Here is an 18339-nt window from a genome sequence, read left to right on the forward strand (position 1 = left end):
GTCTCCTTCACTCTCCCATCTCTTCCCCCAATCCCCACATTTTACTTTTCATCCATTCTCTCTCAACTACTGATATAAGCTGGAATTATCTTCATCCATCTACACACATTAACTAGGTTGCCTCTTTTTCTGCAGTCACAAGAACTCCTCTCTTATCATGCACAAGATTACATGCAACTCTCATATGGTACTGTACAGGCAGGTCATTTAAAAAAAAATACATAACCATTTATATTAGATAGCTTAGACAGATACCGAGATGTGATTGGTCCAGAGCTCGTCACGTGATATCAATTGCGAGGATCCAAATTGTTATATTTTCCTGGTTGGTTATATTTTACCGGCTGGTGAAATTTTTTTTTCATGATTTTTTTTTTCCCTTGAAATCATTTTTTCCACATTTTCTTTTTTTCCCCAAAAATGCTTTTTTCGGTAAATTCTTGAACTATCTCGACAGATTATTTTTCTGTAATTTTGATTGTCCCCGAATTTTTTTTAAAAATTTCGGGAAAAACAAAATATAGACCCCCCCCCCCCAAAAAAGGCTATTTAATATAACAGTTATTGACTGGCAGGGGGTATATAACATCCTTTGGACCTGAAGGGAGTTATATCTTCCCTCGTGACCATATTTTTCCTCAGCGCTGTGCGCTTTGGAAAAATATAACCACTTGGGAAATATAACTCCCTTCAGCGGTCCAAATAATGTTATACCTGTATTACACCCCCTGCCAGTCAATAACTGTATAATATTGATACCGTCCTGCCGTCTCATATCATTATAATGCTCTCGTCACAGGCTCTAGCATAGATTTTGTTCTAGGCTGTAAATAACTGGTATGCACATACAAACTTACACTGCCATCAACAGATTAATTCATTTTTATCACCTTTTGTGCACAAATAGTTTATAAAATGAGTTTTAAACATGATTTAGAAAAAAACGATTCAGCATTTAATGATCGCATATGGAAACAACAAAAACATTTCTCTTGGAAAAAGTGTATGTATCAAAGTGTCATAATACTGAAATAGATTTTTAAACTGCATAAAAAACAAGTACTGTACATTATCATATTCTTTGGCAAATGATGGTGTACTTATGTTGGGATTTCCAATATCACACAAAAATAACCATTAACAGAAATTATCATTCTGTAGATGAAACCTTGTCCTATAATCTGTCAGGAAGAAAAAAGTTTATGATTGTTTCAATTCATAGTAATACTATTTGATCCTTAAAAGTATTACAAAGTTTTGGTATGGGGTCATAAAGTTGGTTCAAATGAACATATTGGAAACATATGCGATTCCTACAATATTCCATGATCTTTGTCACGGTTGAAATTGAGTCTAAAGTGTGGAAATTTTAAATAATAAACTCTTTTTGTTTTGTTATCGAACACTGTAGAGCTAACAGAACAGGAAGTGTACACATTCAATGCTGATTAAGTCAACTGCATTTATCATCATTAATGTCAATGAAGTATATCTTGCAAGACAAAGTGCTTTATCTTTTAAAAGAGTTGGTATACAGTTCCTATGGTGAAGAAATGATAAAACAAGGCAAGCATGCTGAACAATTTCTGATGTAGTTTCCACACAAAAAATCTAATAAAGATGGGCAATAATAAGTTTCAAGTCTCACTGGTTAATTTCATTCCTCTCAATGTATATCAGGTTCAATACACAGTGAAAACATGTTGTTCTCTAAAAATGCATTCCAGAATGCATCCTCATGAAAAGTACCATTCTTCATATTACATCAGCCCAACATGTTAACTTGTCTTTTATGATTTCTAATGAAGTCTGAAACCCTTCCAATCTTCCTTTATTTTAAGTATCAGAATAAACTTCGCAATATGAATCGAGGCCAAAAAGATTGAAAAAATAAATAAAGAGTCACGAACAGATACAAAAATATACCGGGTATGTTTGATAGAAATCACTAATTTGGCATTACACAAATCCTACAGGAATGTATCATAAAGAACGGCAGTACCAGGGTAGTAATGAAAATTGACGAAATATACCACATTTACATACTTTTACTCAAGGCAGTTTGATAATAGTGATGAATGGCACATTATGATTTCAGCTGCTCATCATGCGAGACTAGTCCATGAACTAATTTGAATACAACACTGTGAGACAGATTTCATCAACTATTCCAGTTAAAAATGAACATAACTAATTTAGTAATAACTTTATTCATTACACTTTTCACATCAACAGACTTAACCAGTTTTGTCATACACCCAGGGCTCGACACCAACAGGTGCCCCAAATCTAGGTCTGGACTCCCAAAAGATTAGAATTCCTACATGCATATAGGTTCAATTATGTCAGTTCAGACCACACCCCCCCCCCCCCAACTACAACAAGTTAAGTTAATGTGGAGCCCTGCATACACCGAATATTTCTAATTTCACCACTGATTTCGCAAACCAATGCATCTCCTGTGCTTAAGCCTATGCACATACAGTTTATAAAATCAGAGATAACTTCATTTATGAGAAAGGATGCTTTCATAGAAGAGAAACATCTCATGAACTTGCATTAATCTCATAAGGATTTTAAAAGATTAATTTTCTGTAAAGCAAGTTACCCTGAAGTTGAAATGTCTAGTATATGGTTTAGAAACAAAGAATAACAGGTTATGTGCTGGTAACATGTCTGGAACAGCTTCAAGCCTCTTGAGTGGACACAGTATAAGGTCAAACTTGTTGAATTGGGTTGTCACAAACACCTATCGTCACAGCATGATTCTCCACCTTCCACTTTGATTCCTGTGCAAAATGGAAATGGAAAGGAAAGAAGAAGTTCTAAATATTAGCACAGCTAAAATACAAAATAATCTTTAATCCTCATTTTTATCAATACCTGAAACCTTTAAAAATGGGTGAAAAATAAAACAAATATGGTTATAAAAAATTCATAGCATACAGGAAACAATTTTTGTTATTTTCTTACAAATTGTCTTTATCCTCTAGCAGAGGTGTGTGGATGTGATGGTCAGTGTTAAATGTTTCCATTCTAATGTTTATTAACTCCTTCATTGCCAATCTTCATCATACCACTACTGCATACCTGATTGAATGAGCGATGAGAGCTCTCCTTGAATACAACCTTTGTCAGGGAGAATGAAGACTAGGTCGCCCGATATCATCCTACTGTAGGAGAGAAACCAAGTTACATCTCTGGTCTGTAGGACATGTTGTGGTTGCCCAGAGCACCATGGAATGCTTTGGCTTGATGGTAGGACTGTCTTGGACTACCTCGGCTTTGAGGACTTCCCCTTGGTCTGGGGCTGCTGATGTCATAGCCATTGGATTGATGTTCATGCTGGGGTCTCTGGTGAGCGGAATGTTTGATCATGTCAAGGGCTTCAGCTGGTTGAAAGCCATTGTGAGTGGATGATCTGGATTTAACCATAGAGAAAATCAAGAAGTGGTAATAACTTGACAGTAAATTCTTTGGCAGATGAACGATTGCATTAACTGTATGAATATTTTGCTTACAACATTTACTCAAATGCATGAAAGAATTTTTAGTAATGAATCGTTACGCATCAATTACTTGCAATGAATGATTGAATCATGATGTATGATATCCATAGTATGAAATCATAAATGAAGCTCGATATCTATGTAGTGTCGCACGGCCAAGTTTTCAATTAAATTCCCAATTCCTACGTCATCATTATTCCTTATTACTAAGATACAACTATAACTGTTTGGAAACCCTATATACAGGAGGAACGATTTCTTCAACATTGCTAATCGGCAATCGGTAAGGAAAGGATGGCTCCATCTGCCGGCTTAATCCGTTCTTTTCTTTCCGGTTACGCAAGGAGGAATACTTACAGGTTCTCAGGAGGAATAATCAAGACACGAGAGCGTTTCTTTGATCGCACGGTGAATAGATCGGTCATTGGTGCATGAACTCTTGAAGCAATCCGGCAAATACACCTTCACGCTCGCCGTATATAATGTTCATCATATAATACACGGTCAATGACGCACTCCAGGAATACCTTGGCTCCACGATACATATAACACACATGAACTCCAGCTTGTTGTCTGATTAACTTCCCCAAATAAATTAACCCAAAAACAATATTCAAAATAACTATTTTTAACAGGGAATTTAGTCCAAACAGCTTTGCAAGACTAAAACTACTAGCGGTTGGAAATTGGATGACACTATACATGTGCTCCGGACTATGTATATGATGGCAAAATTAATAGAATTGCTACTTTACACTCCAGAAAAAGAAGACAGCTGCATAATGTTTTTTTCCTTCAGAATTTATCTTAACTTTTATTGACAGAATTACAACATAGACTAAAACACGCTAGAAGCATTCAATTTGTTGATACAGTATAAAAAGATTAATTTCTGATGCTCTACATTCAACAATCTACTTTTATTTAAACGGACATCGCGGTATCTGGTTCAAGCAGACAATGTCAGCGAACATTCAACGGTAACGAGTAAACACTGGGTATTGTAAATGGAACTGATGCAACGGAGGGCTGTTTATGATTCTCAAAATTTAACATATTTCAAAATATATACAGTTGCAAAAATCAAATGGGTAAGTTTTCTTTTCTTTTATTTTTCTTAACATCCTTGAGCCCAACCATTTTTAATACTTTCTTTGATCAGGAAATGTTTGGATAAAAAAGAATTAAAGCTATATACATGATCTAAAGGTTGACGTTGATACGCACACAAAAATCTACTAGAACCAAGAGAGCTTTATTAACATTCAGTCTCCTATATCTGTCCATGATACTATGTACATTCCTTGATATTCCACTCTTTGATACCGAGAACCGGATCAAACGACTCAAACTGAAAGTCTGACATATATATATAATAACGGAACGGAGCTCGGAAGGGACCGAATACATTGGTATCAGCGTGGTGGAACAGGACGAGGATATATCCAGTAATTCGGTCGCGATTTTCTTTTTAGAATGCAGACGTCTGTCGCGGCGGAGGAGAACTGTAACGGGGCCTTGGTGGTGGGTAGCTGTAGAGGAGGAGTGTTTCACGCAACAGGGAAAAAAGAATTACATAATCATAAAAGAGCACGCATCATCTTGCGCCAAATAGCAAATTTGCACAGTGTTTACATTGTCAAATGCTGAAGATTAAGCCGAATTCTACAAAATGAATACATTAATAGCCTGTTCAAACTTTGAACAATAAAATATTAAAAAATGGAAGCAGAAAAATGAGAGGAACAGGTCAGCAAAAGTTAAAGCAATGATTAAAAACAAGAAAATTATGAATTTTAGAAGTTATATTTTTGCGAGGTTCCTTCCCGTTCCGTTCTGTAATAAAAAAGATTTTGAAATCTCTTTTTTACCTAAAGAAAATGTACAATCATAAAGGCACCCTAAACATAATTAGTGCAGAAGTTTCTTTACAATCCCTGTATGAAGCAATTTGAAAGTTTATGAAATTTATGTTCAGAGCAAATTGGAGAGGACTTTGCAAGATATGCAGTGTTAATAAAACATATAAATAAAATAAAAAGATATGCAGTGTTGCCAATTCCTGTTTCATTGATGAAAACTTTCAAAATCCATAACTTCAACTTATATCAGGATGGACTTCCTCTATAAATACTGTAGTTGAATTCTGAACAAATTTATATTAATAAAATATATCCCTCACTTCCCCATATAACAATAAAAAATATATTTATAAAATATACAGTGCGTCACAAAAAAACAAACTGAGAATTATCAATGTTTTTTCATAGCCTAATCACACTTACAATTAATAAATGACACATATTTGGAAAGCTTAGATCCTCCTCATTCATTTGATGCAACTCATATGATGTATATTTCATGCATGAGTGATTAAAAAGAATATAATGAAAGGGTACCAAAAAGTCATTCTGCAAATGTTATTTGAATTTCAAGGAGAAAATCACATTTCTGGAAAGTTTATTTTCAGCCCCTTCATATGACACCTCATTCAGAAAAAATGAGCCAGGAATAACATAGTTTTGTTTGCTTAAAGTAATGCTTGCATTTCCATAAATTCTATTCATTTTGACAAAAGACTTTATGCATGGCTGACCGTGGAGTCTGCATGAAGTCTTTTGTCTTCTTTAATTCTTGGTTTTATTTTTTCTGGGACGCACTGTATATATGGGGGGGGGGGGGTTGGAGGTAGTACAGGTGTGTATTGAGGGGAAAACTTATGGGAATTAGTCCCTCCTTATATGCCTTATGAAAAATGATGTTCTAAAAGAATCACTTTTATTGTGTTGAAAGAAAGAACAGAGTGCTCCTAGTAAAGGTAAACCTTTAAGAAATAACAGTCATTAAGTATGAGCACAAATATATATTCTGAAGTCATCATTGTTTTGAATCTCTTTACGTGACTCAAAACTTTGACATATCCCCTACAGCTCAATGATAGTACATATCTAAACATTTTATACAGGGTAATTTCATGAAAGCTAACGTGAAAAAGAAAGAATGATGAGGTGAGCATGTGATTTGAAAGGAAGCATCTACATCCCTATATAAGATAATTAGAATAATAAAGGCAAGAAGTTCTACTCACTGGCTCCTGGAATCTGCATATCTGTCATTTGGAGGGTAATCATAGAAGTCCCTGTAATATGAATGAACATGTTATCAAATGTAAAGGATATATCCACTGGTTGAACTACACTGCCTATGAATAAAATGAATTAAAATGCACAACCTTGAGTTGACAAGTACCAACCACTGTTTTGTGACAATTATGCTATTCTATGTATATGCTCTAAAATAGGAGTGTCTTGTTCAGAACCAATCTTTCAGAAAAGCATCTAGATTGTATATTTGAAACGAAATGGACCATAGCAGACCAGCTCACACTTACGTCAATTATTCATTATATATCACTCAATAAAATTCAACTTGCAGCAACAGTAATATCCTTAAAAATGGAAGCAATCAAGTTATTTATGTGGGTGCAATGTAATTAGGTATTGTTAGTACCCACCTAGGTGGTGGTGGTGGGGAATCACGTCTCCTGTACCTTGGTGGGGTCAGGGGTCTCCTTGCTGGAGGGGGGCTTCGACTCCTTGCTCTGTAGGGGTCACGAGCATACGGGTCACGGGAATGTGGAGGGTAGGGATATGGGGGTGGACGCCTGTTTAAGAAATAGAAAATATAACAAAGCTGTAAATTCATGCTTTCCTGACAAAGGCCAACATTCAATGACATAGATACAGTGACTCATGAATAAACATCAAATCAGATCAATCTAAATCAAAAGGTGCTACTTGAAGTGTGTTCAAGAAAATGGCAAAATTAAAGATAAAAACAAAATAGTAATTAATTCCATACAAAAAATTGTTCCAGGATAACCTTACATTTTTATGACCAGCATTAATGTATATGAATGTCAGCAAATAAGCCCAATATTAACACAATTAATGTAATCACAATCATGCAGTATCCTAAAATCTGTCTCATACCTGTAGTAGTCCTCATAATAACGTTCATAGTAGGAATCAGGTGGAGGCGGTCTACGAGAGGCATAACCTTCATAATAATCTCTGTCTTTGTAGTCTACTGGTGCACGATCACGACCTCCTCTTCCACCACCCCTGTAACTACCTCGACCGCCCCCATCACCGCCACGGTAACCACCACCCCCTCCTCCACGGCCACCTCTGAATCCTCTTCCACCTCCTCGACCTCTGCCCCTTCCTCCTTCTCCACTATTTCAAAACAAAGTGATAAAAATAAATGATTGAAACAATTGCAAGCATCATATCAAAGAATTTCGAGGAAATGGCTTAACCTATGAAGACTGAGATAAAGGTATGTCATAAATAAAACCATCAGAAATCTATGTGATGTAAATTAAAATGGGTCATGGTTAAAACTGTTGTACAAGTTTTAAAACACTTTAATTTGGGTGATTTTCAGTGCCTCAAGTAATCAAGGCAGGAATATAGTAAGTAAAATGAACCTGTTATACATATTGTACAAAGGCTTAATAAATAACTTATTCATTAGTAACATATAAAACAATCTTCACTGAATTGAGTTTTTCTTTGTTTTTGCATTTCAATTGAAATTGTGTTCAGTAGATTGGCCATAATTAAAAGAGCTCCGTCATCATGTCCATCAAAAAGACTACAACAACTAATGTAGATCCTTCTTATTGTGACTTTAGCCATTAACATGTACATGGCCTTTAAAAATGGACACTTAAGATGGTAGATAAAAGGAGACTATTTCTGAAAATGACCGAACCGAACCGAACCGATATCGCGATTGAGACATACGCGATGGCTAATCTCGAGGTGCAGGGTTACACGCGCTCTGCTTACCTCCCGTTAAAATGACAGTCGCGAGAGAAGTGCCCCAATTTACCGCACTGGAAGCATTCTCCTTTGTTGCCCACACCAGTTGATTTGTGCACGGTAGATGTGGACAATTGGACCTGGATAATGTTGCCAATGAAATCAGTCTTGTCTAGCTGAGTGACCGCCTCTTGGCATTCAGTTTCCGTTGCCATGTGCTTTAAGAAAAGTACAAAGGGGCCAATTTGTTGGAATGAGAACAGGGTAAATGAAAGGACTTCGCGGTGAGATTGTAATATCATATAATGATCATAGTAGAACAGCAAAGTTTCTGGTCCATGCAATCACTTGCTTGTTTAATTCCGAACCGAGCATACACCTTTTGACAGGATAGAACCCATGCAATGAATGACAGAAACTTTGCTGCTCCCAAGTGGTGATGAAACCGTTCCCACGAGACTTACGGCTCTTGTCGTTCGCCTGAGGTAGAGTGCTGTACCCTGATTGCATTGCCATACAATCTGTGACCACCAAGTTTGCTAACTGCTTCCAAAGCTTCCTCTATTGTGGACATGTGCTACAACAAACAATTCAAAACCATTAACTCAATATCAAGTACAAATGTTAAACTGTTTTCCCACTATACAAAGTAATCATTAAAATGTGAATCCAAATAAGAATGAAATAAAATACATAACCAAACCTGGAAGGATGGAATGTGTGAATTTAAACAAACCCAAAATGGTATTTTCGAGAAGAGACAAAAGGGTGTTCATTTTTAATATGTCTTATAAGAATTCTACTCATATCACAGTATGTGGGGCAGTTTCTTTCAAAGCAATGCCATGATACACTGTCATCACTTACATCATTATACTTATAGTTGGGTTTATTTTTACAAATATTGCAAATTTAACACGCGAAAATGATCTGGATGTGCATGTGTGTTGTAAATAACATGTTTATCAATGCAAAAGCACTTTGTCACAATGTCAGTGTCCCTTACATCTGCAAAAGACATATGTACAAATTTTGCGGATACTGGCGAGGCAGTAATCCATTTTCAAATCACCTTCCGTATTTGAATTTTATCTCAATGGTATTTCCAGAAGAGAGATAGTATCGCCAAAGGTGGTTCCTTTTTTGTAAACTTACCACGAATCCATAGTTCTTCAGAACATCACATTCTACCACCTGTCCTATCGTTGCGAAAAGGGTCTTGAGATCGTCATTAGTACACCCCTGGGGAAGGTTCCCCACAAAGAGCTTCTTGGCCATGGTGGAAGATATCTCTCAAAGTCTTCCTTCTCCTAGAAATTCAGAATTCAAAGGATTGAGTCATGAACATTTGTTTTTCACTTACTTTAGTTTTATAAAATTACCGATCCGACATCTCTGTCTAGCTCTAGGGAGGAAGCGGATAACCTTGGCCTGGTTGAAGATCAAGAAATAAGTTTTTAAATAAATTCCAAGTCTTTATTTTTCGCTGCCCATAGACGCACTTGAATTTCTCTTGGGATGACGTTCTAAACATATACAGGGGTGACGGTGAGCCCTACAAAAAATATGGGTCTTTTTTCCCCTCCCTCAACCATGCTTCCCTTGAGTAAAAATAAAAAGAAGAGGATTTTTAAGGGAAAATAGAATTTAACAACATTCCCTGTATGAAAATTGGGAAAAATAGGAAAAAACAGGGGAAAATACAGAAAATGTGTGAAAATACGGATAAAAATCAGGATAAAAAAAAATTTAAATCAGGTATCTAAAATTAAATTTAAAGACGGGGGAAAAAAATTAAAAATTGCGAAGAAAAAAAATAATCTGGAAACTCAATTCAAATCAGATAATTATCAGGCCTGCATATATAACAGGTTTGGGACAAGGGATTGTACCGCAAGTTGTTGCTCATCTTGGCAAAGACAGTTTTGCAAAACACTTAGCGGTAGAACAAATCCAGCAGAGCATTGAGAGTCAATGCTAATGCGTATTGACCTCTAGCACTGCACAATTGCTGTGAGGCAGGTATTATACACAGATATACACACCACACAATAGGACTGCTTGGGCTGATCAGCAAATTTGACACTTAGACTTACAATTTGAATTTTTAAATTATTCTTTTTAACATCAGTTAGTTCAAAAAATGTATTTTACTGCTATTTAGGTGTCATCAATCATGTCAATTGTCACTAAAGTACCTATTTCGAGTGAAATCAATTGAGTTTTGTACAGTGGTGTTTGAAATGTTGAGAATCAAAAGCACATCTTTTACTACACAGCCAGGATAGTAATGCACCTATGTGTGGCAGTGGGATATCCTCGTAAACGCGGACAAATCATGTCCTAAAAATATGGATCATCCAAACCTCGGCGATGATGCTCCACAATGCATTTTCTCACTTACACGGCACAAAGACTTCACGTTATGAGCGATAAATTTGCAGGAAGATGGGCAATGGACAATTGATTACACTTTTTTTTTGCATTGGCAGTAGGGTAGCGCGCCCAGTATTCGGTCAATTCCCAGTATTCGGTCAGACAGCCGTTTCGACAGCTGTAACAATTTTAAAAATAATTTGCGAGCCACGAAACTTACACAAATCAAGCAGCTGAACAAATTTTCTAACTCTCAAAATTAAATCAGATTTAGGGCCCCGGAAAGATCTCCAACTTAGCTCAAAATTGGTCAGTGTCGCAAGATTTTCTGCACTTCTGCGTTCTCTTAGCACATGCGCTAACATGCATAGCCATATGTAGAAGTCTATTGCGAAACAACTGCGTGTGCTGTCGCAATGAATTTAGTATGTGTGTGAAGAGAATCACTTCCGTGTTCACTCCATCGCAGTGAATTTGCAAATGACGCATTTGCCGATGTGCGAGAGGTATTTATACGATACCCTTGCCATGCGGTATCGCTCGGCCAGTATTCGGTCAACGCATTGACATTCAGAGCTTTATCGCGCAATTGTGTGAAAATAGTGCGCAAATACGCTTCGCTCTTTGGCAACGGAGATACCACGCACAAATTCTAATCGGCGCGACCGAATTCTGGGCAGAAAAATGCTCCGTCTTCTTTCGGAAGTATTTTGCTTATCGTTATACTATATTTTAAGCGACTATAAAATCCTGTTAGAGGAATAAATTTCTTTTCTTTTGATGGGTAGATTGCCAAATAAAAGAGGTAAGAATTCAAAATATTAGTGATTTCCCCTTAAAGTTGATACTCTAAGCAAATAAATGTCCCTTAATTTGTTACCTACGGCAAGTATATGTTATTTTTAAGTTTTTCAATTACTTAGTATATCACAAAAAAATTCTGTCTACTCAAAATCCTCAATTGAAATGTCTAAAATATCCGCCTCTCTTTGCATAGAAAATCAGTCACGACGCTGGTCTACTATTTATGACCTCACGTCCGGGAGAGAGTATATTCACGTACCCGGATATTCCATAGCAAACATGTGCAGAGTGATACGATTTTCTGCATATTTTTGTTTCAAAGGCTGAAAAGTCTAATAAATCATAATTCTATGTACAATTCTTTACCTTCCCCTAGTACTTCATAGTATTAATATCAATTCCCCTTTTAAAAATTATGACATATACATGCCAACGATGTGCTATTAGTCGATATTTTCACCATGTAATTTTTGTTTTGGTGTTGAAATCGGCCCAGGCACGGAGTGAACAGTAGCTGTCTACCCATGCACAGTTCATTACCATACACTGCAGCGATCTCCCGATGGTTTCTTCTTCCTTTTTCCCATGTCTTTCGCCTTCCTTGGCCCTGAACATCCTTCATCTACCAATTCTGACACCGGTAGTCAGGAGCAAGTCTTTGTTAGTTGTTTTTCTTAGCTGGCAACGTCACTTTCATTCTCTTGCAATTGCCGATAAACATATAACTAGCGCACGTACGTTCCATCACAAGCAAGCAGCGCCTAGAGCAGCGGCTTGGTCTTACCTCCCGATTCTGCTCGCTCCACGAACGTCCATGCAAGAGCCGCATCACTCGCCAAAATATTATAGAGGAAGCGCGCTTGCATGATCTCGTTCAAGTTTGATATTTTACAACATAAAATGTTTAACTGGTACTGTATCCTTTTTTGAGGCAGTCACACACATCTATGATATGTACTATCATAGTTCTAGACCTATTCGTTTTACAAAACTGCTCATGTACATCTGATGACAATAATTTATAATGCATCCGCCTATTCATAAGTGCACGATTTAACTTTAATTCCTAAGCAGTAAACTCGTCTTAAATCTCTACCAAATAGGTGAATATGAGGATATAAAAAGAAATCAGCGACTGGAAAATGTTGCTTCGTTATTCTTCATTCAAATGAAAACAGAAAATCCATCAAATATACTCCTTAACAACAACAAATCTAAGCTCTGACAGGATAGCATTTACGTAGGGATATCACTGCCATTCACTCTCACTGAGCCCATGACTCCCGTTCGTGACGTCACGGATAGAGGCCCGACTCTACGTGCACTTCCGGGTTTCAGACTTAGATATTTTGGTAGAGTTTACTCGAATAAATTCATTATTCTAAACTTGTTTTGTCGGGTGGACACCATTTGGTGTTATTATGGGGGTTAAAAGCTTTCTATTTATGTAATTATCTCAGTATTTGGGATTGTCTTAGAGTATCAGCTTTAAGTGACCGAATACTGGGCACTCTACCCTACGCGGATCAGGAACACTACAGTAGGCCTACACCCTCAGACTAGCGCCAAAGAAAAACAATGTTGACGGACGATCCTTATTTTTTAGGGAGCAATTCGTCTGCGTTTATCTTTGTTTATGCCGACGATTCTCATTCTCGGACCAGCGCCCCTACTGCTTAGCAGGCAAGTTTAGACAGCGTTGAGATGTCTTTGATCTTTGTAGTTTGTACTTAACAAGAAAAGAACCCCCAGGATATCGAGTCGTCTTGACGCAATTTCTTTTGAAAATAAATTTTCTAGTCGCACCATTTGTACTCTTGTAGTCTAAAATTTAGCTATCTAGGGTAGAGTACCCAGTATTCGGTCACTTAAGGGGAAATAACTAATATTTTGAATTCTTACCTCTTTCATTGGGCAATCTACCCATCAAAAGAAAAGAAATTTATTCCTCTAACAGGATTTTGAAGTCACTGAAAATATAGAATAACGATAAGCAAAAGACTTCCGAAAGAAGACGGAGCATTTTTCTGCCCAGAATTCGGTCGCGCCGACTAGAATTCGGTCACGCGATTTGTGCGTGGTATCTCCGTTGCAAAGGAGCGTAGCGTATTTGCGCACTATTTTCACACAATTGCGCGATAAAGCACTGAATGTCAATGCGTTGACCGAATACTGGCTGAGCGATACCGCATGGCAAGGGTATCGTATAAATACCTCTTGCACATCGGCAAGTACGTCATTTGCAAATTCGCTGCGATGGAGCGAACACGGTGATTCTCTTCACACACATACTAAATTCATTGTGACAGCACACGTAGTTGTTTCGCAATAGACTTCTACATATGGCTATGCATGTTAGCGCATGTGCTAAGAGAACGCGAAAGTGCGGAAAGTTGTGCGACACTGACCAATTTCGAGCTAAGTTGGAGATCTTTCCGGGGCCCTAGAGTAAAGGAGCCCGTAATCGGCCAGCTCCTGTTTTCGGCCGATTGGTTGGATGCAAGGTAAAATCACTCTAAAATACATCGCATAATAGCATAACACATATCCCACACATACCATACCATGCCAGTGTCACTGAAGAACCACATTTGCAATGGAAAATATATCCTAAAATATCACATTTTAGCGATGTAATCGCCGGTCCCGCTACCCAAATCTGAAAAATCGAGTATCTTACGCGTGTCTGTAAGAAATATGGGTACCATAAAATGAGCTTTATTTCGAGTATTTTTCAGATTTAGAGCCCGATTTTGTGCTAGTCGCAAGCTCAAAAGTATGTCATCGCATGTATTAAATCAATGCAGCCGCACACCGCGACGCACACACGATATCTCTGTCTAATTCAGATTCCAACTTCCGATCACCGCTGTGCCTGTCTTCGGCCAGGCGAGCATCAGGGAGCTCCGGCGTGGGATACCTGCTCCGCCCGCTTGTGCTGTACATCAGCGCGGAAACGCACGGCGCGCGCGAGCGCTTCCTATTGACTTTGTACATGCGGCCGTAAACTGAAACGCTCGGCCGATAACGGGCTCCAAAACAGTGAAAATTGAAATGAATATTGTCATGGCAATTCGTGATTTTTTTCTGGGATTCTTTTTTTGTTTAAATAATAATAATATTTGCTTCATGATTTGAACAAGAAATGATAATAAATAGGAAGTAAAGAGTCCTAAAAATAGGATTTTGTCTTAAGTGGCCGAAAACGGGCTCCTTTACTCTAAATCCGATTTAATTTTGAGAGTTAAGAAAAGTTGTTCAGCTGCCTGATTTGTGCAAGTTTCGTGGCTCATAAATTATTTTTTAAATTGTTACAGCTGTTGAAACGGCTGTCTGACCGAATACTGGGAATCGACAGAATACTGGGCGCGCTACCCTATTAGGTTGTACTTGATCAATTCACATTCCAAATTTTCTTATGTGCGCGAACTTGGAAAACCCCACCATTAACACACGGATCCGGGCCAACTCAGACCAGGGGACAACTCGGCCTACCTGCAAAAACTGTCATTTTTTGTCATTTTACCCTAACTATAAACCTAAACATGCAAAAAAATGACCGTTTTTGCAGCTGGGCCGAGTTGTCCCCTGGTCCGAGCTAGCCCGAACTCACACTGCAAACTAACATGTAACATACTAACAAGTCACCAAGATCAAGACAAAGTCCACGCCACGCCGAATTTCACACACTTCCGATTCCGAAAAGTACTAGATCTACAGCCTATGATCATTTCAAAATGTAATCTTTCGTTATAATATCAACTGCATTCAAAAACATAAAATGTTAGGGTTACTGCTCACACATATCAGATTTCATTTCAATTCATAATTTAGTAGATCTAGATCTAACTTAGACCTAAGCCAACTCACCCAAACTGCTAGTGTTCCCACAGCATGCACACGCACAACAAAGCATTAATGCAAGAAAGCACGCTATATTACTAGCGACCGGATATCATCATATCAATGCGAAGCGCGCGCGTTGCACTATGGGATGCATATTTTTGTTTAGGGGGACGGGGCTTTGAGGAGCTTTGGGAAGCTCAGGGGATCTTACATTCATTTTCCTAATTGTGCCTTATTAATTAGCAAACAAACCAGGGAAAGGGCAAGCCCACTGTAAAACCGCTACTGAGAATACATGGTTGATCTCAGTAACGGACCTAGGCCTATTATTAATATCAATTTTATTTTATTTTTTTAAACTTCAAATTGAAACCTTAGTTTTAACTGTTTAAAAATAACTTACCATCTATGTGCATATCATTCATTTACCATACAGGAGGTGCCGTTCACCGGAAAGAAACTAAAAAGATGTTGCACCACTCTCGATCTCGCTGCAAATATTACTGTGAAAACAAATTCTTAATTCCCATGTTAAAAAAATCAATAGAAACTATGTGGCCTTGCGGGGTTTTTTTAATAGAAAATGTTTAACAGTCTACCGCTCGGACGATCGCTTTGCTTCCGTGGCTTATATTTATCAAACATTGGCTACTGCATTATGTAACAATTAATCTGGCTTGTATTTTAAACTGATGAGTGTAATTCCATTGATTGGGGGAGGGGGGTTGGGGTTACCCCCCCCCCCCTCAATTTTTTAATTTTTTTTAAGCGGCTGGCTGAGTCGTTGCGAAATTTTCCCTCAAAAACTGGACCAATATTCTAAAATGTGCTATTACCCCCCCCCCCCCCCCCCCAATCCACTTATTCAGTGGCTGGCTGAGTCGTTGCGAAATTTTTGGCGCGATTTTTAAATTGTCCACCCCAAACGCAAGATAAGAGTTGGAAAGATCGTTTTCTTGCTAAAACACATGACTATTAAAGGTACCACCGGCCCGGAATTGAGTGCTCCCCCCCCCCCCCAACTCCAAGATCTAGACACGCCACTGGAAAATTGATTTAGGAAAATTCCCAAGTGAGCACTGTAGTCGAGAGGTAGACAAGAATTTAACATTGATAAGCACTTTCTCCTCACTTTGATCCTAAAATGTGGCGTAATTTTAGCTAAAACTAAGTACCAAGAGTTAATTAAATAGTATTTAATCTTTGTAATGCCATTTTTTACATATCATTTTTTTGTGGGGGTGGGAAAGGTACGCAATATCTAACAAAAGGCTGATGGAACTTATACCCACCCTTTTTCAAAAGTACCAGCGAAAAAAAGCGACCGAGCTTTAGAAACTTTAGCTTTAGGGAACTTTGCGCGTTTTTAAAGTCTCGAAAACAAGAGTCCTTTTTTCTAATGCATTTTACCTTGCGTATATATTGGGAGCGATACGACTTGTGTCATAATTTTTTCCGCCTTTCGCATTGTCCCCTTCAGGCGCGTACACAGGGGGGGGGGGGGGTGGGGGGTTAAACCCCCCTTTGGTATTTTTTGTGTGTGTAACCCCCCCCCCCATTACCCCCCTAAACCCCCCCAACGGAGCCAAATGTCAAATTTTCAAATTTCGAGACCAAAAAAAAAAAAAGTGTCCTCTTACCCCCCCCCCCTCCCCCACACCCCCCCCCCCCCCGCTTATTCAGCGGCTGGCTGAGTCGTTGCGAAATTTTCGGCCCGATTTATAAATGTTAACCCCCCCCCCCCCCTTGAAAAAATCCTGCGTACGCGCCTGGTCCCCTTATATGTATTTTTGCACCCCCACTCCTGAGTTTTTTGCGCCCCTTTCAATTGCCGCTCGGGCCTTGGGGCACGTGCTCATAGATGTTCCCAGGAGGATGGGCGGGGGTAGGGGTAATCGGCATCTTTATCGGAAATGCTATGACTTCCAACTTCTTATACAAAAATGAAAGGATAGTTCTGGGAATTATTGTACCAGTTTAACTGTCAAAAAATTAAAAACTTCTTTACAGGCTGTAAGGTTATACTTGTGCATATTTTCGTTTCCTTTTCTACATTTTTCAAAAATTGATTTGATTTAACTTTGACATTGTTATTTGATTTAAAATAAAAATCATTGCCACTTCAAGCTTAGTTGATTTTTCTTTACGGGAAACTCCAATCTTAAGAAAACCAACCGTGATAGCAAACTACTCAAAAGGAAAGCAAAGAAGTAGACTGGTGAAAGTTTAAATGAGATCGGACCAACAAAATGAGTATTATGAATTTTTTAAAGTTGTAATCACTATATAGGTATGGGTTCTTCAAATTGACTATATCGGTAATTTCTCTGTGATGTAGTGGCGGACAATTTACTATCCCATTTGTTCTAACACACCAAATGAATAAACAGAAATACAAAAATGTATATAACTTAGGAGGGTATTTCCTTTTCAGATGACCTATAATGATATCCAATCCATAATTTCGTACAAAATTAACTTTTTACAATGAGGGCTGGATTGCCCTTGAATGAATTAGAGAAATACTTGAATGGTGATCCAAAATGATATTGATAATGTTATTATCTTTAAAGATATATAAGAATGACAGGAAGAGAGACAGATGATGGGGCTGTACTATCACCAAGACACACACAAATAACGCATTTTATGTAGAATAATTGATATTGACAGCATAATAATATAAATTATTAACAAACATATTGATGAAAATTTATCTTAGTGAATCCCTTTTCCCTCATTTTGGTGATCTAACCTCCCTTTTTAGAGCTTTTGCAAACATTCATTGTCCTTCTGTTAATCTCTCTTTCTTTTTGTATTTTACTATTTTCCTCCATTTTTTCCTCTCTTTTATTTTATTTTTTATTTTCCCCAAAAAAATCATACTTTCTTTGATACATTATTTGTTAATTTATTGATTTTCTAAGTATACTTTGTTTAAGATATATTGTAAAACTATGGTGGCCCTGAAGGGA

At 37.7% G+C, this 18339-nt stretch overlaps 1 protein-coding gene across 5 annotated transcripts; it reads right to left on the reverse strand.

Moving 5' to 3' along the window:
- Nucleotides 1-932: 932 nt before the first annotated feature.
- On the reverse strand, nucleotides 933-15506 carry LOC587717 (RNA-binding protein 4.1). Of its 5 annotated transcripts, none has more exons than XM_011672951.2 (8): nucleotides 15389-15506; nucleotides 9494-9648; nucleotides 8366-8556; nucleotides 7502-7747; nucleotides 7060-7173; nucleotides 6598-6648; nucleotides 3091-3421; nucleotides 933-2789 (listed from the first exon to the last, which is right to left on the reverse strand). In XM_011672951.2, exons 2-7 carry the CDS (start codon nucleotides 9614-9616, stop codon nucleotides 3193-3195), a joined length of 954 nt encoding a protein of 317 aa, XP_011671253.2. In that variant the 5' UTR covers nucleotides 9617-9648; nucleotides 15389-15506; the 3' UTR covers nucleotides 933-2789; nucleotides 3091-3192. The 5 variants fall into 5 exon arrangements, with proteins under 5 accessions (XP_011671253.2, XP_011671252.2, XP_011671254.2 ...); XM_011672950.2 differs by having other exon boundaries at nucleotides 7024-7173; XM_011672952.2 differs by lacking the exon at nucleotides 8366-8556 and adding an exon at nucleotides 8803-8915 and having other exon boundaries at nucleotides 7024-7173.
- Between the last annotated feature and the right edge of the window lie 2833 nt (nucleotides 15507-18339).

The sequence above is a fragment of the Strongylocentrotus purpuratus genome, unplaced genomic scaffold (assembly GCF_000002235.5).
Source record: "Strongylocentrotus purpuratus isolate Spur 01 unplaced genomic scaffold, Spur_5.0 spur5_scaffold_5, whole genome shotgun sequence".
In the NCBI taxonomy this organism is placed as follows: Eukaryota; Metazoa; Echinodermata; class Echinoidea; order Camarodonta; family Strongylocentrotidae; genus Strongylocentrotus; species Strongylocentrotus purpuratus.